General features: G+C 42.3%; 1 protein-coding gene and 3 non-coding genes across 9 annotated transcripts in view; all 4 read left to right on the forward strand.

Annotated features, from left to right (window-relative positions):
- The window catches only part of rhbdf1b (rhomboid 5 homolog 1b (Drosophila)), a 50,702-nt gene that overhangs the window by 5,499 nt on the left and 23,596 nt on the right, over window positions 1-21,607 (forward strand). For 4 of the 6 annotated variants that reach the window (XM_034107666.2, XM_034107665.2, XM_071206708.1 and 1 more), the window contains 3 exons: window positions 15,050-15,191; window positions 15,640-15,773; window positions 16,186-16,332. In XM_034107666.2, coding sequence (XP_033963557.1) covers window positions 15,078-15,191; window positions 15,640-15,773; window positions 16,186-16,332 — 395 coding nt within the window. In that variant the 5' untranslated portion in view covers window positions 15,050-15,077. Of the gene's footprint in view, window positions 1-15,049; window positions 15,192-15,639; window positions 15,774-16,185; window positions 16,333-19,287; window positions 19,923-21,607 lie in introns of those variants that run through there. The other 2 variants (XM_034107668.2, XM_034107669.2) reach the window with 2 other exon arrangements.
- trnai-uau (transfer RNA isoleucine (anticodon UAU)) lies at window positions 12,366-12,459 on the forward strand. The gene is made up of 2 exons: window positions 12,366-12,403; window positions 12,424-12,459. It is a non-coding gene; the product is annotated as a tRNA-Ile (tRNA).
- On the forward strand, window positions 12,867-12,960 carry trnai-uau (transfer RNA isoleucine (anticodon UAU)). The gene is made up of 2 exons: window positions 12,867-12,904; window positions 12,925-12,960. It is a non-coding gene; the product is annotated as a tRNA-Ile (tRNA).
- Window positions 13,845-13,938, forward strand: trnai-uau (transfer RNA isoleucine (anticodon UAU)). The gene is made up of 2 exons: window positions 13,845-13,882; window positions 13,903-13,938. It is a non-coding gene; the product is annotated as a tRNA-Ile (tRNA).

Genomic DNA, 21,607 nt, shown 5'->3' on the forward strand with positions numbered 1-21,607 from the left:
CAATTAAGATAAGATCAAACTAAATAGGATTAAATAAACCTTTGTTAATCCATGAAGGGACTTTAAGGTGTCAAAGCAGAATCAGCAATAAGAGTGAAAGACAAGAGATTAAAAACGTGTAATAAATAAATAAGAATACAGAAAAAGAAAATGTAGGTCTATATTCCAATACATTAAGTATTCAGGCACACTGTGTGTTGTTGGCTTTGCCGCTTTATTAAATATTGAGTAATAGACAAAGAGAGAGAGATGGGAGGACACACTCTGACCCATGATCTACCCGGGAAGACATTAGCAAACTAGTTGTATCTGAGTGTGAGTTTCTCAAATATAGGATTAATGAGGGAGATGTTTCTACGATGCTCCGGGCACTTCATGTTTTAATAAGGAGTATTTCAGAGTGGACTTTCAGAGGCGGCATTCAGCACATCGTTTCCTCATGACTCATAGGGCTACAATTACCCTAATTCCACAGATGTGGTGATTTATCACAAACATGCTTAATAGTTTGGCTTTTTTTAGTGTTCCTCGTTAATGTTTTGGTACGTTTTTAGTTCTTGGCAGAGAATCCATCTCGACGGTCGTACACAGACTGCTTCATCCCAGGTGTAGGAGTGTATACAAACTCTGTAATACTGTGTACATCTTAAATTGGCCATGTTATACAGAAGAGACTCTCTGCAGCCATAATATATAATACACATTGTAAATCCCCACAGGAAATGTAAAACTCAATTACTCTAATGCATAGGAAGGAATTTAATAATACTTAGAATAACATGCCAAGTAAGCTATAGCCACTCAATATTCCCAGAACATGAAGTAGGTAAATACCTACCTATAGACATTTTAAACCAGCCGATTCATTTGGTATAATACCCAGTTTGAGTATCAGGACAGGATAAAACGGAGAATAGGTTTTACTGCGAAGTAAAAATAGCATGCATGTACGAACCTGCTTTTACTCTTTTATATGTTCTCTTGTCGTGCTGTGTCGGCACAGGTGTAGCTGTCATGCTTGATGTGGCTATTCTTGTTTTGATTCAGCAAGATAATGGGTGCGGAGATGTGAAAAGTACACACAGACACAACGAGTTAAAGACATCCTGTTTCTCATCCTGTCTCTTCACATCGTCCTGCGGTCTCTAAAGCCGTCTGGGAGGGAGGCGTGTGGCGCAGTGGATAGAGCGTTGGTGTTGGGGTCACAGGTTCAAACCCCACTGCAGTCAGCATGTCGTTGTGGACACTTCACCCCAAATTGCACCTGTGGAGATTGTCCACAGTATGTAAGTTGCTTTGGAGAAAAGCGTCTAACATGTAATGTCTGTCACCAGCTTCTACTTTAGAAAGAGACCGAATAGCAGAATGAAAACAAAACTACTCGATCCTCTTCGATGCCTGGCACAGAAGCTGAGAAGCTATTTTACTCCTTTCAGTGGCATTTTGGCAGCTGAATGTGCCATGAGGTGTTGGAGCCGTTTCAGTGCTGGCTTTCTTTTAGGGACTTTTTCTCCATTAAGTCATTTCTGCTGTATTGCCCTGCTGTCAATCCTGAAAATGAGTTAATCACCTCATCGCAGCTTCACTCGCCTGTTTTCCTTGTATTTCAAATCACGAGTTTTGTCATTATGAAATACTGTAGATTTGATTTAGTGAGTAAAAGGATGTTTTCGAGTCAGACCAGCGAACTCAAAGCTGCTACATTAACTTTGCTTCATTAACAATGGGTCAAATTACTTTGTGTAAAGTGACATTTCTGCCACCCCATTGTTCCCCAACAAATCTGCCCTGTAAGCATGTGTCTCGGAACGATCCATCAGCACTTATTGGGTTAATAATACACAGACTAATTTAGGTTTACATGCACGGAGGCTTCAACCAAACCAAACGTACCCCTGAGACAGAAACGGTTAAACTCATGCAGATGTGTGGTGTGCAGCAGACAGTTTGATCCACACACTCGCCACATGCATAGAGCTGAGAATAAACAAGTACACACTCATAGACCTACATTTTGTAATCATGCCGCAAGCCCACACAGTGAAACTATGCAAATAGTTTTCACGTGTTGTTTAGACACGCATGTACAAGGTAGACAAATGTTTTTGATTGAGATTAAATGTGTCTCTTGTAAATCCTTCCAAAATGTCATGCTGTTTATTCTAAGTGTTCTTGTTTCTCTCATCTTCTCCCAACATGTCATACAAGTTGTTCTGTTTGTTCTCGTCTCTCTCCATCTGTTGCTGTAGTTTCCTCTGCCGTCTGTCTCAAAGCATCTTCTGCAGACAAGAGGCAGCCAGAGGCTTGTGGCCGCAGCTTTGCTTTCGTTTAAACACTGTGGTAGAACATATCCAACCAACCCAAGGTCCCCGGGGTATTGCCAACATCTGATGTGTTTAGATGTTTACAGAAGCCAGCGGGTTTAATCAGATATCAAACCCTGCACGGAGCATACCACTTTCTTTTCTTCCTGTCATCCCGTGCAGACTGCTTTGCAAGAATCGTGTGGGAGTCTATGGTGTGAAAGTGTTTGAATACTGTGAAATGTAAAAGCTGCTTTCTCACAGGCCACACGTCAATCTAGAAACACTTGATAGCATTAGCCTTTAATCATCTCTTAATGACATCCCTCTCACTGTGAAAAGAGATCTGAGACTTACTGATTATGCAAAACCGGGAGTGTTGGAAGTTAAGTCGTGGATTTTTGACTTTCTCTATGCTTTTGCAACGGTTTCAAGTTGTTAATTAAATCTCTCCTGCTGACACAGCTGAGCAGCGGAGGAGAGAGATGATTTCTCCCCGAGGCAGACACAGAGGGTATGTCTGCTCTTTATCAGTATGTAGTGTCTCTACTTTAAAGAGTCCTCTCCTGCTGATGTTCAGGTGTATATCAGTATGTAGTGTCTCTACTTTAAAGAGTCCTCTCCTGCTGATGTTCAGGTGTATATCAGTATGTAGTGTCTCTACTTTAAAGAGTCCTCTCCTGCTGATGTTCAGGTGTATATCAGTATGTAGTGTCTCTACTTTAAAGAGTCCTCTCCTGCTGATGTTCAGGTGTATATCAGTATGTAGTGTCTCTACTTTAAAGAGTCCTCTCCTGCTGATGTTCAGGTGTATATCAGTATGTAGTGTCTCTACTTTAAAGAGTCCTCTCCTGCTGATGTTCAGGTGCATATCAGTATGTAGTGTCTCTACTTTAAAGAGTCCTCTCCTGCTGATGTTCAGGTGTATATCAGTATGTCGTGTCTCTACTTTAAAGAGTCCTCTCCTGCTGATGTTCAGGTGTATATCAGTATGTAGTGTCTCTACTTTAAAGAGTCCTCTCCTGCTGATGTTCAGGTGTATATCAGTACGTAGTGTCTCTACTTTAAAGAGTCCTCTCCTGCTGATGTTCAGGTGTATATCAGTAGGTAGTGTCTCTACTTTAAAGAGTCCTCTCCTGCTGATGTTCAGGTGTATATCAGTAGGTAGTGTCTCTACTTTAAAGAGTCCTCTCCTGCTGATGTTCAGGTGTATATCAGTATGTAGTGTCTCTACTTTAAAGAGTCCTCTCCTGCTGATGTTCAGGTGTATATCAGTATGTAGTGTCTCCACTTTAAAGAGTCCTCTCCTGCTGATGTTCAGGTGTATATCAGTATGTAGTGTCTCTACTTTAAAGAGTCCTCTCCAGCTGATGTTCAGGTGTATATCAGTATGTGGTGTCTCTACTTTAAAGAGTCCTCTCCTGCTGATGTTCAGGTGTATATCAGTACGTAGTGTCTCTACTTTAAAGAGTCCTCTCCTGCTGATGTTCAGGTGTATATCAGTATGTAGTGTCTCTACTTTAAAGAGTCCTCTCCTGCTGATGTTCAGGTGTATATCAGTATGTAGTGTCTCTACTTTAAAGAGTCCTCTCCTGCTGATGTTCAGGTGCATATCAGTATGTAGTGTCTCTACTTTAAAGAGTCCTCTCCAGCTGATGTTCAGGTGTATATCAGTATGTCGTGTCTCTACTTTAAAGAGTCCTCTCCTGCTGATGTTCAGGTGTATATCAGTATGTAGTGTCTCTACTTTAAAGAGTCCTCTCCTGCTGATGTTCAGGTGTATATCAGTATGTAGTGTCTCTACTTTAAAGAGTCCTCTCCAGCTGATGTTCAGGTGTATATCAGTATGTAGTGTCTCTACTTTAAAGAGTCCTCTCCTGCTGATGTTCAGGTGTATATCAGTATGTAGTGTCTCTACTTTAAAGAGTCCTCTCCTGCTGATGTTCAGGTGTATATCAGTATGTAGTGTCTCTACTTTAAAGAGTCCTCTCCTGCTGATGTTCAGGTGTATATCAGTATGTAGTGTCTCTACTTTAAAGAGTCCTCTCCTGCTGATGTTCAGGTGTATATCAGTATGTAGTGTCTCTACTTTAAAGAGTTCTCTCCTGCTGATGTTCAGGTGTATATCAGTATGTTGTCTCTACTTTAAAGAGTCCTCTCCTGCTGATGTTCAGGTGTATATCAGTATGTAGTGTCTCTACATGTCTCCATGCTTTAATGTTCTAAAGCTCTTTATTTCTCTCATACTGCCTGAGCTGCAGCACCTCTTTTCACCCTCTGTCTGAAACCAGAGCCCAGTCTGCTCTGATTGGTTAGCTGGCCGGCTCTGTTGTGATTGTTAGAAATGATAAAGGATCAAATGAAAAAGCTGTATTGTTTGTGTGTAATCAAACTTCCCTCCTTCAGTTGCTTACATTCAACCATTTGAATGCTGCTATGTTTTGAGTGAATTATGCATTGGATTTTCTTATGTAGCATTTTGCAAACATTTATACATACATGCTTACATGTTGTGTTGTGCTGCTCGTAGCTTAAATAATGAATGTACTTTTAATCATTCATTACTCAAATGAACAACCTTAACCACGTGCGTACGACTCAGGTCCCTAACATTCATACGATAAAGTCAACAACATGGTGAGCTGGATAAATAAACCATATGCAAATATTGATGCACCCCCTAGAAAAGATGGTGCTTAGGATTCAATGTATATCTATTTGGGGAACAATGTAGGTTTGAGACGGGTGCATGCACGACACAGTTCTAAGCCTGACCTTTCTGATCACGGTCCTTATGTCTACCATGCTGCAGCAGGCAGAAGTGAATACAGTGAAACAGGATGTAAGGTACTTCTCAGGAATGTGAGGCATGTCCTACCTACAGAGAAGCCGCACAATGAGGCCGGGTGAACGCAGGTTGCAGCCTATGAGGAATCTGTGATGAAGCTAATCTTTGTACATGTTAAGCCTATATTTCTATACGAGATTTCAACACACAATCCGGGCATAGCAGCATCTAATAGCAAACATCATTTTCTTATTGTTGGTTGTTTTTCAAATGCTTCAATAGTTAAACATCGCTACACCGTTCCATGAAAAGGCACCTGGAAGATAGCATTTGCATTGCTGCTGTTTCATGGCACAGATTGCCGTACAGAGACAGGTGAGGGCACTGGGTTTCGACTAGACGTTTTCGAGAGTGTATCACAGTTGCAGATGGTGTACGCATTGAAAGGCAGATGGAAAAAGGACTGAGTAAAGTAAATGAGAACACCAAGTGGCACTGGGGAGGGCACTCTATGCTTCAAATACCTTCTGTGACAGGAAGGGTTTTAATTTGAAGAAAGACAATGACTTTACCAAGCTATACTTGTTTTATTTCTGCATTCTTAGTAGAGAAGTGTCACATGTGTATGTCTGCTTTGAGCGGCTGCTTCCTGTGTTTGTGGGTTTGAACAGTAAGTGCGTGGTACACTTGTCAGCACAGCGACGTGAGTCGAGGCGTAGCAGCACAGCGGCTGATTGACTAATGAATCGCTCACTCTTGTAATCTGCAGTAACCAGATGAAAGACAGACGCCACAAGACAATCAAAGCGGTCTTTAGACAGATGGCTTAAAGTCCTTATGACCCCAGTGTGTGTCTGGCAAACCCATTCAAATACACATGGATGTAAGCAATAGGAATCTGCAACCAGCGTACGGTCAAATTAAGTCGATATTTTTATAACATCTAAATTAATTTAAAGCAGAGATATGCTCCAATCATTCCTGTACACTGTTCTTCAAACCCATCCTCTGTTTCCTGGTAAGATTACAGGAAACAGTTGGCCATATAAAACATTTAATTATAATGTGAGGTCATGAAAGTCTGAGGAAGTCACAAAGTCAAATTTGATTGAAGTATTGTCCAGGAAAGAGATAAACGCTCCTCCTGTCATTGCCATATATTATTTTCCTTTCTGAGATGATGATATCCATAACTGACTTCCTGTTGTGGCAGATGTTCAATCCTTTATTAATGTTTGTATATATGTGTAGCAGCAGATCACACACACACAAACACACACACTTGTACTACAGCAGGACAAACATTGGACTAGACGACCTGAGCTGTGTTATGACTGTAACATCTGGCGCAGATGAGAGCGTACATCGTCCTACGGGGGGGGGGGGGGGGGAAGCACACGGAATAACTCACTTGTAATCTATGTGATCTTGTTACATCACAGCCAACAGAACGATGGATACAAACAATGCAGCTGTACAGTTTTTTAGAATCCTCCTGATGCAGGATTTGTAGGATCTGTAGAGCGGATACATGCGTCACAAAAGATTGATGTCAATATGAGTTCCTGTTGTACAGTACGATCGCTTCCAGGAAGTGATGTATTTTAATTTAAGAGGAAAATCCCATGTCTATAAAGCTTACATTACAAATATTACATCCGTTGTCTTTGTGAAGCTGACAATTGAGCGGCCCGACCAAGCAAGGAGGCAGAGGCAGAACGTCCAAAAATATAACCCGGCGTGGGCATTTATTAAAAACATGGGCACCAAGTTCACCGCCTCAATCTGCGGTTCTCCTTTCACCCATCCTGCAGCCACAAGGATCTCACACACACACCCAGCCCTCTCAACAGACAGGGCAACAGAGCCTAAATACCCACACTCCAATCATCCCAACAAGACACATGTGAGGGGGGAGGAGACACCACAGGACACCAGGTGCACACAATCATCAGCCACAGACAACCTATACTGTGCAATCACGCTAACAAAGTGCCCTATCACCCGGCCTGAAGCCGGCAGTCCATAGTGACGAAGCCACCTTCGCCACAGTCTTTCATATTATTTGGTGCAAAGCTTAACAGACTAAATGTCCACCAATGTAAAGTTCAAAACTTCAGCTTTCACTTGAAGAAAGCAATGTGAGGCTGCAGGAGGTCAGTTCCTATCACCACTACCTCCAAAAGCACTGTCCAGAAGAAACAGCAATAACCTTAACGTTAAAATGGACCCAGTGCTGCGGTGCTGTTGGACAGGAAATACTGCCTATTAGAGCGGGGCAATGCCCGTGTGATAAAGTTCAAAAGTACCTGGACGGAGCATTAATCTGCTGCTCAGTCCCAAACCAATTAGCTCAGAAGTGCTCCGGTAATTGTCAGTTTTACAGCACCTTCGTCTTGTAGAGCAAAGAGCACTTCACCCAATGTACCCGCCCGATGATAATAAATATCTGTGTATGCATGAAATCCAGGAAGTATCTGCCTTGATCAAAAAGTCTGCAACAATGAAGCCAAAGCCGTTCTTCCGGCTCATATACCGTAGGTCCAAGTATTTCAACAATAGAAAAGTTTGTAGGTGTTGTTTTGTTGTTGTTTATTTGGCAGGGACATTGCACATGAATGAACACTTAAAACATGAAATGTGCAAATATGCCGGATTTAGCTTTGAGCTACTTTCCATCCGCAGTCCGTCACATAAAACATTCAGAAAATGAAAATTACAAACATAGCAGTACAAATACATAAAATGCAAGGGTAAGAGTAGAATACCCCAGTATTTATCGCAATACAATATAGCAGCATCAACGCGTAAAGTGCAAGAGAAGATACCCCTGTTTCTTGAGGCCATTATTATGCTGATCAGGATTTGATTGAACTAAAACGCTTCTGAAGGAGAAATATATGCTGGGTAGAAGTTAGCAAAATGTAGTCAAGCGGGAACCAAAATGTGTTGGCGATATTCCTGAAGAAATCTTATGATTGTGTTGTTTTTACTTTCTTAATCAGCCGGTATTTTCAAGGGTAATTAGACACCAGGATCTTTGATTGTACCGATTATTTTTATATTACAGAGTCTTTTATTTGGCTAGATTTATGATTCAAGGACCATTGATTATTTACTGGTGGGGTTGTGGTACTTCTACTAACTGGTCTGACAGGGGCCAATCTGGATTCGACTTAATCGGTGGCAATGAAACGGTTCCTGTGCTGAGCTTCGCTGGTGTCAGTTTACAAAATTGTACCCATGAAGAACTCTGCACTTCCCTAGAGAGGCTCAGATCAGCAAACCATAATACTGGCAGTACATTAAAAGGCGGGGAGGAAAGAGTAAATTAAAGTCGTGTGTGTTTCCAGAAAAACCAATCTCAGTATGCAGGGGGAAAAAAACAAGAGAAGAACAGGGATAGGGGACGGGGGTTTAGAGAATGAGAACGGAGTAGAGATTAGGTTTTGGACTGCTTAACATAGGGATTCATTCAGCCATCCATTGAGTATTAAAGCTTATCGACATGCAGTCCCAGTGAATCTCCATGCCACAGCGTCTGGATCAGGGAGCAGTGTCAGGACAAGTCTTGCTTCGGTGCCAAGGGGAAGCCTTTGTTTCATTATGCCACGGCATGTCGGGAAATGTCACCCCATCTAAAAAGGATCTGATTACGCTGCTGTTTTGCTCCCCTACGGGCAAATAAGGCTGCTGAGAATATCCACATTTCCTTCCTCCTACTCTTAAAAAGGTAACAGCTATCACTCTCTGATAAAGCGAGTAGGATAAAAAAGAGCATTTTGAGATGTTAAAGCCATGCAGTTGACTCCCAATAAGACTATGTTATGATGAGTTTTACCTTTACTGCTTTGAAGAGGAATTACTTCCTGCTAATGCCACCATGTCAGCAATATTCCTGTCCAATCAGGGGAGGGTATGATCCTCCGGGTCCTGACAGCAGGAGTGATGTCAGTTGGTTTATTGCACAGGGATTACAGATCCTAATCTGCCTGTCATATAAACCCAACTCGAGAGACATCGCAATCATGAAATAAAAAATGCTGATCGTTGGGAACAAGATGAAAAACAAAGATGGATTTTGGACCGCGCTGAGGCTCTTCTTTAGCAGTATGGATTATTGTGAAAACCCTGACCTGTGAGGCTGAAGCAAAGGCTGTCAAGTGACATGGGAATAATCGGAGTCTTTGCTCCTGAGTTTCCCCACCGCAGAATAAGCAAAGGATGTGGTTATGGATTGTTGTGGTTTAGGTTTCTATTTGCACGGGTGTGTTTATCCTCGCTGACCGTAAGACTGTGACCACTGACACCAAAACACACACTGACACTGGAGAACGGGAGGCAACAGGAAGTTCACTTTGTGTAATCATTTTTGTGTGCCCCCGCCCTACATCTATATATTTATGTGCAGCGTATAAACATATGTTTGCTAAAAACGTCTCTTCAAAAGGTTCGTTTGGTTGGGTCAAGATAAAAAAACGTATTTGTGTTTTTCTTTTAATTTAGTTGCAATGTTTGTCTCTATTAGTTTAGTGGGTGCTAACATTTGATAATCAGCGCTAAGGCTGATGGGAATGTCATTAGTTTTGCAGATATCTGGTGATGCCCTTAAGAGTTGGCCAGTAATGATGGCGCTTGAGGAAGCCTCTTTTAAATGCTGGAGGAAATGATTCATCCCCAAAAGCTAAGAATTACCCACATTGTGGCGCTTGGCGGGAACATGAATGTCAGTGCCAAATTGTTTCGCGTAAATCCATTGAATAGTGGAGACTGGAGATATTCTAGCTAAATGGTTGATTGACCAGTCAACGCTGCTTATGTAGATACAATTATTTAAATAAGTACCTTTTATGTTGGCTAAAGTTGGACATGTTGAAATGCTTCCCATAGTAGCTTTAACCTTAAGGGTGGGGTAGGTAAGTTTGAGAAACCGGCTCGAGATCGCTAGAATTTGAAAATACACAACCGGAGAAAATCTGCCACTTCCTCACAGAGCCCCTCCTCCAACACACACGAGCGCGCACATGACCAATGAGGGCACGAGATAAGTTTGTGCACAGATGGAAGGCTGACAGGCAGGTAGGCCATCCATAAAAATAAAAAAAAAGTACAACCAATCCGTTTAGCCAGCCCGGCTAAACGGATTGGTTGTATCTTTTACAGTATTACGGCTTCTACAGATGAAATTTTTTTATGGATTTTTTGTCAAAGCACTTCAGATATTCATTGCTATCGGGATGTTAAGAGCATTCCATGGAATATAACAAAAAGTGTATCTCGAACCGGTTTCTGAAACTTACCTACCCCACCTTTAAGCATTGAAATAAGAATGTCCTTCTGTTTTGAAATGTATTTTATTACATCATAACTGCTCTCATTATTGGGTGTTTTGTCTAGAATAAAGTGATCCAGTATCTAACCCCTTTGTAAATACACATTGTCAGATATATTTACTATATTTAGTACTTTTCCCGTTTAGTTCCGTTAGTACCCCTTATGTCGCGTTCACACCAAAAAGAGTACTTAGTGCCGCAAACTTTTACCCCCATTTGTAGTGCCTGCTGAGAGGTGGTACTTTCCTGGGGGAAAAAAGTTCCCCAGTTCTGATTGGCTGGGCGAATTGCAAACCATGCCCGTAAAACTCTGAAATGTTTTGTAGAGCCGCCATTTTACTATCCTAGCATTAGCATTATTAGCATTAGCCCTGCGCACCAACGCAGAGAGACTAACTTATGGCAACACAAAAAAAAACATGGGAGTGGTGGAGATGAGGAGGTGTCGGCGTTCTGGCGATTTACTCGGAAGGCTTCAGTAGAAGCTGCTGGGAGTCCCAGCAGCTTCTACTGAAGCCTTCCCCAACTCCGGGAACTTCCGGCCGGGGACTTCGGGTGGCAGTATATGCCGTGAAGTTGTTTGCGGCCTGCCAGTAAGCCCAAAGCAGAAGAAGAAGAAGTGACGTCAGCGGCTCATTTGTGTAATCTTCCCTCAGGGATCTTATTCCGGTGTGAACGCGATCGGCTCTTAGTTCCATGGGGGAACTAAGTGCTGGGAACTAAGTACGGCAAAGTACTTGGTGTGAAAGCAGCTAATGAAACAATTAGTCTATGTGAAATCGCCCAGAGTTAGGAAAGTAAAAGTGGAAGTATGACCTTCAAGCAGACTCCAGAGTATTATACAAGTAGTATAAACAGAATTTCTGCACGCCCTCGGTTTCAGCAGATGTCCGTGTATGCGGTCGCTTGGACCAGAGATGGGGTCGTTACTAAAAAAAAGTAATATATTACATATTACATATTACTTTAAAAAAAAGTAATATATTACACTACTTCGTTACTATCTACATAAAGTAATTCGTTACTTTACTCGTTACTTTACTCGCAGGGCCGGCCCGCCCCTCCCTACAGGCAGATCACGCAGACTGCTAAAGTTTCAAATGTTCTCTTTAGTTCAGTTTCCATTGTCGCATAAGACTGATCCAGATAGCTCCTGAATGTTTTCCTATCTGACCATGGCTGTCCTCTGTCTCCTGCTATCTGACCGTGGCTGTCCTCTGTCTCCTGCTATCTGTATATTTTGCGCAGTCTATCTCTGCTCACGCTGTTGCGTCAGCGTGTTCTCCTGCGTGTTGGCCATGTGTTGCACTGGAGCCAGACTTCAGCCGAGCACGTACGAACTGCGCATGCGTGAGTGGCAATAACTCTCCTTACCAGCAGGCAGCGGTAGTGTGTATTCGTCATTCAAAACAAGCAACAACCGGAAAACAGAGAAGAAGAACTACGTGTGTGTGTGTGTGTGTGTGTGTGTGTGTGTGTGTGTGTGTGTGTGTGTGTGTGTGTGTGTGTGTGTGTGTGTGTGTGTGTGTGTGTGTGTGTGTGTGTGTGTGTGTGTGTGTGTGTGATATAAATAAACAACAGCTATGTGCGTTAGCTTCACCTAGCATGTGTTCTTTGCAGGTGTTTGTTGAGGTTTGATTATGACTGATTTTAGAAAGTAACGAAGTAACGCGTGTCGGGGCAATGTTAGTAACTGTAGTGTGATTACTGGATTATAAAAGTAGCGCGTTACACTACTCCGTTACCGACAAAGTAATATTATTACACCCAACTCTGGCTTGGACATATATCAGGCCCTTAAGAAGGCAGCTCTTCCTATTGAAATTCAAGCACCATCTTGTGCTGTTGAAGATGCACTTCTTTCCTTCCAAGAAACTGCTGGATCTACAACTTTAATCAACTCGTACATTGATTAGCTGAGGATTTCTCTACCTGACAGAAGCTCCAGTGGCGCAATCGGTCAGCGCGCGGTACTTATAAGACAGTAACCTGCAGAGTGATGCCGAGGTTGTGAGTTCAACCCTCACCTGGAGCACAGGAGCTCTTCTGAGGGTTCCACCTGATTTTATAAACAAGCCACTTTATTCCTGTTGTCACATTGGAATATCCGTTTGTTTTACGAAGCGGGCAGGTGTTCCTCGAACTATTTAAAGACTTCAAATGTGCAACAATTCATGGACCTGGGATTTAGTGGAAGAGCTGCCTTCAAGCTGACTCAATTAAGTTGTTCACTCTGTTCTTATAAATACACAGTACCTTTAAAACAGTAGGTCTATACATGTTTACATATAGAAACACATTCCATTTTTGTTATGGAGAGGTATTAAGGCAAACAGGTTTTCCGGCACAGGGAGCAGTCGGGGGTTTGGTGCCAAGTAGATGAAATGGCACCTGTCCAGCTGGAACCAGTGTGCCCTTCAGTTCCCAAGTAGTCTTTGCCAGGCTCCAGTGGCGCAATCGGTCAGCGCGCGGTACTTATAAGACAGTGACCTGCAGAGTGATGCCGAGGTTGTGAGTTCAAGCCTCACCTGGAGCACAGAAGTTTAGCTTCCATCAGGTGCGGTCACATAGAAATGTTTCTCTCTTAAGTAGTTGATATGGAGAGTTTGAGAAAATGTATATTGCGTACATGTCTTATAGCGTACATGTCTTTCCTGGAGCATAGGCCGTTTCTCAATGTCGAATATACCTTCTGCAGAGCCACTATTTCAAGTATACTACATCATCGAGTGGCGCCGAATGCTGGGCATTTAACATGCATTTAAACAGTCCTTCAGCGCCACTCAATGACGTAGTATACTTGAAATAGTGGCTCTGCAGCAGGCTTACTCGACATTGAGAATCGGCCATAGACTCAGCTCTTCTGTCAATCAGGAGGGTACCTTGACATTGTGTTCATGACAATTCACTGAGCAGACAGAACTTGTCATTCTCGAGGGAGAAGGTACTTATACGGTTGTGAGTTCAAGCCTCACCTGGAGCAAGTTTAGACCGCTGTCATATATACGCACACACTTAGAAATCCTGACTTTCTACTTGGATCAAACCAGCCAGAAGTGAGGGAAACCAAACAGCTGGATGTCTGTTGCAACAGTATGGACCATAGAGCTATCCTTCATCTGCCTGTAGCTGTTTCTGATGTAATTCTTGATGCAGAGAAGCTATCACCTCCTCCAAATCAGTGTGTCCTCCTGAAAAGGCCCACATCACAGCAAGTTATTTTCAATGTCTAGATGTACAGTCTGATTGCAAAGCGTCTGTGTTGTGATATGGTTGATCCCCAACACAGTGTAGCAACACTTTAATTTCAATAATAATATTTAGTTGTACCTACATTGGCCAAATACACTATTGTAACACACATTATGTTTCCTGTGAGCCCAAAAATACTGAACTGTGAATGTTCCGCTCAATACAGAAGCTCCAGTGGCGCAATCGGTCAGCGCGCGGTACTTATAAGACAGTAACCTGCAGAGTGATGCCGAGGTTGTGAGTTCAAGCCTCACCTGGAGCAGAGAATCCTTTAACTTCCTGTCAATTGCGACGAATACTCAGGTCATATCAGTGAGATTATTCACACAGAACTCTGTTGTTGGCGGACACCAATGAGATGGCGTCCTTGGCCTTTATATTCCTTGCTACTATCGAGCTACATTTGAATATTTTGGAATAGATGCAGGGACGGCTGGCAGACTAGTAGCTTTAATTCTGTGGATTACGTGGTGAGTTTATTCAGGCGTTTTGCCTCCACTCTGGATCTGTCTGAGCCCACACCAGAAGACTCGGATTATAAACACCCTGACTGTAATTACTCAATAAAGCCGGTCAGCTTTTTGGGCTTTTTCATGGTCTGAATCCTTTTTCCTGTGGTGTGTGTGAGCGTATTTTGACTGTTGCCACACCAACAAATCAGACGCTTTTTACGCTACTATGGACAGTGTTGCACTAATGCACATGTCTCAAAGTTATTGAAGTGACTATTTTGTATATATTGATTGCTGTGCTTTTATTTATGTCTTAATGTGTGCATATATATACTTTTTTTTAATTTTTTTATATATTTATTTGACAGAGACAGTGCACATTAATTGACATTTCTGTAAATGCGCCAGAGTTAGCCAACAGGCTATTTTTCGTCTGTAGTCCCTGGACAGATGTTAAAAGTCATCCTAAAAACAAAAATTCACTTCAAATAACAGGTAAATACAATCAGTAAAACAACATTCAACAGAGATACTTATATTATGATAAAAGCATATATAAAAACATAAAAACTAAACAAAAATACAAGCATATATAAAAACATAAAAACTAAACAAAAATACAAGCATATACATAAAAACTAAACTAAAATACATATTCACAAAGCAGACGGATACAGGTCAAGGCATATAAACAGAGCGTTGTCATGTACAGATTGTGTCAGTGTTGACAGAGCTGACTTTCCACTAACCACATGTGTCTGTTGATTGTGTCTATATAGATATATACATATTTGTATATATATTTGTATTTTTGTATTCGGGATTATGGGAAACGGTATTTCGATCTCTCCGTCTGGGCAAACAAACTGAAAGATTGACAATACAGTTGACTTTGAAATCTTTGCTGTGTGTGTTGTCCAGCTGGCAGGCGTAGAGGGGGCTAGAGAGCATGGATGAGCCGGGCAGCATGAACAGCAGCCTGCAGAGGAAGAAGCCGCCATGGCTCAAACTCGACATCCCCTCCATCCGCCTGACACCCGACGACACGCCCGCACTCACACAGGTGAAAAGAAAAACAAATCACATACAATTCTGATTACTAGAGCTGTGTTGGGAATAGACAAAGATTTTTTTTTTTTTACTGAAATTGCATTTGTAATGTGATTTGTGTCACTAACACAATATTTAATTAATATATTTTCACATATTTAACCTTTCCCAAATATTGCACTCTTATAGCGATTTGCTTACTGCACTAGTCCATATTTTTATGTTGTGATTTTGTTAACATTTTGATTTGATTTTGCAGCCCTAATATGAAGAATGAAATGTAATACTAGTCATATATTGTTATTAATATTTCTAATACTACACATTCACATAACTTGTCACAGAGGGCATCATCTGATCGTGTGTGTGTGTGTGTGTGTGTGTGTGTGTGTGTGTGTGTGTGTGTGTGTGTGTGTGTGTGTGTGTGTGTGTGTGTGTGTGTGTGTGTGTGTGTGTTGCAGCCGGTAAAGCGCCTGCGCAGTGTCAGCATGCCAGGGGAAAACCCTCAGACCTGCATCGCTGCCTTGGAAACTTCCAACAACTACCTCAGACCCCCAAAGGAGAGACTACCGTCCTTCACACAGTCCATCAAGAGGTTAGATATACACACACACACACACACACACACACACACACACACACACACACACACACACACACACACACACACACACACACACACACACACACACACACACACACACACACACACACACACACACACACACACACACACACACACACACACACACACACACACACACACACTCCCTTCTCTCTTCTCTGCTAATTTCCTTCAGCTTCTTAAAATTCTGATCATTCCTCTCCACTAATAAATCTTAACAAAACTAATTGAAGCTGCAGCCACTTTTCTAATTTAACACAAATTAATCCTGCTCTCTTTTCTTCTCTCTTGTCCTCTCTTTGATTGTTCCTTCCTTTTTCCTTCTTTCTCTTTCCCCTTTGCTTCCCTGTCCTCTTCTCGACGTGCTGCTCTGTGTGTAAAGTGGGAAACGGGTGCGTTTTGAGCGAGTCAACACGGTCCCCCCAGAGGGCCAGAGGCGGCCCCGGAGGGTGTCATCTGTCCGAAGGCGGTCCTGCATCCCCAAAATACTGAGCCGGCGGCGGTCATCTATCCCCAAACAGATCATCAGGTACAGGAAGTGGAGCAGGGAGTTAAGGACGGCAGTTTGAATGTGTCCGGTGTTGGTACCGAAGTTTATATTTGAAACTGAATATTGGAGGGAAATCAAGTGGTTTCAAACCTTTATTACTTCTTTAGCTTTAATTCTAGTGACAAACGATATAAATACAATGCAATGTATTGTATACAAAATGATATATACAAAGACAAAAAGAAACTACAGGGGAAAATCTAAATATAGATTCACAAATGACCTCAAAGGGAAACATAAAACAACCACAAATGACAATCTGAAACCACTAATGAACTCAAAATAACAACAAAAGGACGAAAATAAACCAAAAACTCAAAATAGCTACAAAGAAACACAAAACAAATACAAAAAGGGGGGACAAAAAGACTTAAGACAGAAATTAGTGCCACAAAATGCCCCCCCCCACAATGTTTTTGGTATAACACTTCTTTCCCCTCTGCATTTCCTGAGTTTTGCACAAAAGTCCGCTGAGCTTGTCGTCGTCCCTTTGAACTGAGTGCTTGACACACACGCTCTCTCATCCAGGGTGTGTCAGGATCAGTCCAGGTGGCGAGCGGGACGGTTTGAGGCAGACAAAATAACACAATTACTCACACGGACTATCTGTGATCCTCTCACTGCATGCGGGACATCAAAGCCTGGAGAGAATGTAAATGTTTGAACACGGGGGCCAGGAATAAAACCTGGGGACACGGGCTTCAAAGGAGCGTTCACCTTATCATGTGTGTGTGTGTGTGTGTGTGTGTGTGTGTGTGTGTGTGTGTGTGTGTGTGTGTGTGTGTGTGTGTGTGTGTGTGTGTGTGTGTGTGTGTGTGTGTGTGTGTGTGTGTGAGAAAAACTGAATTGACGCTTTTGATGTTTATGAGAGAAATAATCGGATTTAGGGAAAGTTAGTGTGTGTACAGGAGGTTTGCAGAGGATCCTCCTCCTCTAAAGAGTGCATACATACCGGATATATCCTCACTCTTTAGAAAGGCCCTATTGTTTTAGTGGTTTCCTTTAGTATGTCATTTTGGTTTTTGTGCATGGAAATGGTCTGCAAAGTCCAATCCCCAACTGCCTGCATTGGACTCCTTCGCTTGCTTCTGAAACATAGTAACATCACTATGTAACACTTGCGCTTCTAACGGCTAGCGCTTCAACACATTGGATAACGACGATGACGTCCGAACCGTGGCGAATAAAGAGGCGAAGTCCCTCCCCTTCCGGTGGACCTCCATGGGACCTTATTTCGGAAAAATTATACATTGAAGTCAATGGAGAGAGAAAGATTATCTTTCGATCCCGTTTGAATTGTGCCACGAATTACACATATGATGTTTGTCAATTTAAAAGATAAATTTGCAAGTAAAAAAAAAAATAATGTGTCGTAAAACTGTGAAGTAACAACAATGTTTGTGTGAAACGCTGAATGAACTACATCTCCGGTCTAGCAGAACAACACACGTCACCAAGATGGCCGTCACTGTCTTGTCAACAAAACGATTGACTACCCTCACTATCACCACAATGAAACACGTCCAGAAGAATGTCATGCAGAGCTGCCTGCCTGCCTTCCTTTGATTCTCTCTGAACTGCCTGGTCTTTTTAATGTTTAATGTCAACCATTTGTGCAGATAGCATGAAGTAGAAAAGGTTGCGATGCTAATGTAGCATAAGCATTTCTCCCCCGGGCTTAAATTGTGTATTATAGAATGTTAATGTCTTAATGTTACTTCATGTTAAGGCTAATAAAAATAACATGGCTGTAATGCTAACTAACATGCTAGCTACTAGCTAGGTAGCTAACTTGATCCAGCCACTCCTGGTCCTTTCATCAGTTGGGAAGCGAAAGAACGAGCAAGACCCATTGCTGGTATGTTAACAACCTGGTACTAAGCACACAGGCATCTTGTCAAAGTTATTTTATCTTAGCCAGCGCCATATAGATAGATTCTATCAATATGGCGCTGATCTTAGCTATCTCTTAGTGGAGGAAAACAGTTGTGACATCACTTACGCGACTCTGGGATTTGTAGTCTTTCTAGTTACGTATTTTTCATCGTCTTATATTTCAACAGTTTTACAACAAACTGTGACTTTTTTGACGTGGAAATTATTTTTTAAGATTGACAAACATCATATGTGTAATTCATGGCACAATTCAAACGGGATCGAAAGATACGTTTTCTCTCTTCATTGACTTCAATGCATAATTTTTCCGAAATAAGGTCCCATGGACCGGAAGTAGATGGGCGGGACTTCGCCACTCTATACCGTTACACCCCTAATACTACGTCATCGAGTGGCGCCGAAGGACTGTTTAAATGCATGTTAAATTTCCAGCATTCAGCACCACTCGATGACGTAGTATACTTGAAATAGTGGCTCTGCAGCAGGTATACTCGACATTGAGAAATTGCCAGTGATGCCGAGGTTGTGAGTTCAAGCCTCACCTGGAGCAGAGAAGTTTTATCTGCAGCAGGTGAGGTAAACTTACAGAACAAATAACCGAAAGCAATTGAACATTAAAGCATGTAAACATGTCACAGTTGAAACACAAAATACAAATATGAACCTGTTAATGACCACAATATTCTTATAAACAAAGCGTATATATCGAAGGTTGATTTGCTGACGAATCCTGCTTTGTAGGAGTTAATGGATGTTTGTTGAATTCTAATGGTAAGAAGCCATTAATTTTGACAGATCAGGCACAGAGTTAATAATTTATCTCAGTCTCAGTAATGATAGGTGTTTAAATGAAGATCACACACACCCTTGAACTTCTATTCGCTGCAAAGCAAGGTGGGGTTGGAGCTATATCTTATTTTGGTGCTGCTGCATGAGTGAGTGTGTGTATGTGTGTGTCACGTCCAGACATGTCCCAGTGCCCTCCCTCTGTCTCTACTCCCTCCTAATGTGTGTGATGTCCCATCCTTCTCTCATTTCCTGTGGAACGAACTAGTGTTTAGACACACTCCTGAGAAACAATGCAGGGACAGATAGAAAGCGTTGAATAGGGAGGGGGGATTCCGTTTGACAAGGACCAGAGCTGCTGTCTTTTTTGCCCAGTAGGACACATTCTTTTTACGCGAACTCACAAGGAGGGAGACTGGGAGGCCTGCCAGACACTGACACATTCACAAACTCTCACACACACAGGGAACTCTGCAAGTGGGGACGCAAGGTCAGAAAATATAACATCTACTTATCAAGAGAGTGCATCCAGCTGGTGGAAGTCCTCTTTCCATCCCGAATGGATCAGATTCCCGTCTATACGAGGAGATAAACGCCGGCTTTTCCTCCGACCTTTGATTAACCGGGATGTTGCTCAGAGTCTGGACATGTGGTGATCATCCTCTCTTTACGTAACGCTGAATGTTACAAGGTACTGCTGGCCTGGATATCAGGGAAATCCCCTCATGGATTGTGTATCTGTGATCTGCAGAGGATCAGGGTTTAATGCGGGGGTAAAGTGGGGACAGTGGTGTTGGTCATGATGGAGGATAAACAGATCCACAGGCCATGCCCCCCTCTTCAGGTATGACCCAGACCCTCAACCCCTCCTGGAGCTCTCTGGACAGGTGAGTGTACTGCTGAGTGGGGAAAGAAGTAATAATAATAATAATAATACGTTTATTTAGTATAGCACCGTTCACAGAAATACAATTCACAAAGTGCTTCACAAGCAGGAGTGGTTCCAGGGGGGGGGGGGGGGGGGAACAGGGGCCAGTGCCCCCGTAACACTGACCTGTGGCCCCCCTTAAAACAAATACCAATTACTGTATTTTATGTTTATTTTACACGATTACTTTATACTGTCTTTGTCTTTTTAACCCGCTTTTATTGTGCCCCTCTCATGAAATAACTGGCCCCCACAGTAACATTGGTCTAGAACCGCCACTGTTCACAAGGAAGAAAAGTTAAAATTAAGACCACGGAAACATGAATATAATATCAACATGAGGCAGAAAAGTAAGGTTAACATAAAAACAAAACACAGACCATGGGGAGTCCCGAAAAGAACAAACAGAAGAACAGGGACCTCGTGTATAACGCCGTGCGTAGGATTCACGTGGGAAGGTTGCTTACGTAGTAGAAATCCAAAAAATAGGTACAGAAATGTTCCGACATTTTCCGATTCACCAAACATTGCGTACCGGCGAGGAAAGTGCGTACAGCACTTCCTATGCCGGTTTCCCTTTATAAATCACAATCGACTCGAAATGCGGTGCAGCTTTTGCGGGCCTCACGTAACGCCCATATTTGCCTATAAATGATCAAAGAAACGCCCATTCATTCATTTTGACTGACTTTATGAAGGAGATCGCAGGAAATGACGACAGAACAGCTAAAAAAGACACCTCACACCGTGTCAGATTTTGGTTATTTTGGGGAGGTCGAGATAAGTCATATTGTTTGGTGGATGCCGTTTGAACCAGAGTAGCAGCATGGAGGTCGGATCGTCACCAAAATAAATAAATAAGTGGTCCGAAAAAGGTTAATGACAAAAAGAATACACACAGCCTTCCTCAGGCACTGTGTTTGTACCGGGGACAGGAGACACCCCCTTGATGAGAGACTGTAAGAAGTGATCGGGGAATCCCTCCGGAGTGGAGTCATGACGACTGGATCTGAATTATGTTTTCGTATTTGGTGGTTTGTGTCCCAGCTGTCGATCAGCTGTGCGCAGCGTCTCCACTGCAGCCTGTGCGTCTCAACCCCCCCCCCCCCCCCCCCCCCCCACCCCGAAGCAACTCTATATCCACCAGTTAAAGGAAATACAACTAATGTGTTGTGTTATATTAGCTGTACAATTTACCACATATGGTGTTCTTAGTTTCCACTCCTCCTGTGTTTTATGAGCGACTTATCAAGTCTTAGCAAACGGCATAAAACATGATTAAACATGATAGTATATAAAACCATGCTCGTATCTACAACCTAGAAATGCAAAACGGCGTCAGTTTAGACGTAATTCTGTCCTCCTTTATACCGCATCATTTATGAGAAAACATTTCATAACATTAACACAACATATTCGAGGTGGTTTTAAATAATATCCGTATTTATTTATTTATTTCTCCAAGTTACGTTTTTGTGTGCACTGAGGAGTCGCAAACAGGCGTTTGTTTAATCATTTTAAGATTGGCTTTAATCAATGTTTGGAAATGAATTCTTCATATATGATAAATGAGACGTACAATTTTAATTATGGTATTATTTCCACACATTTCTCCATTCTTCTGCCAACGCGGTGTCGCAGTTT

The sequence above is a fragment of the Pseudochaenichthys georgianus genome, chromosome 19 (genome assembly GCF_902827115.2).
Source record: "Pseudochaenichthys georgianus chromosome 19, fPseGeo1.2, whole genome shotgun sequence".
Lineage (NCBI taxonomy): Eukaryota > Metazoa > Chordata > Actinopteri > Perciformes > Channichthyidae > Pseudochaenichthys > Pseudochaenichthys georgianus.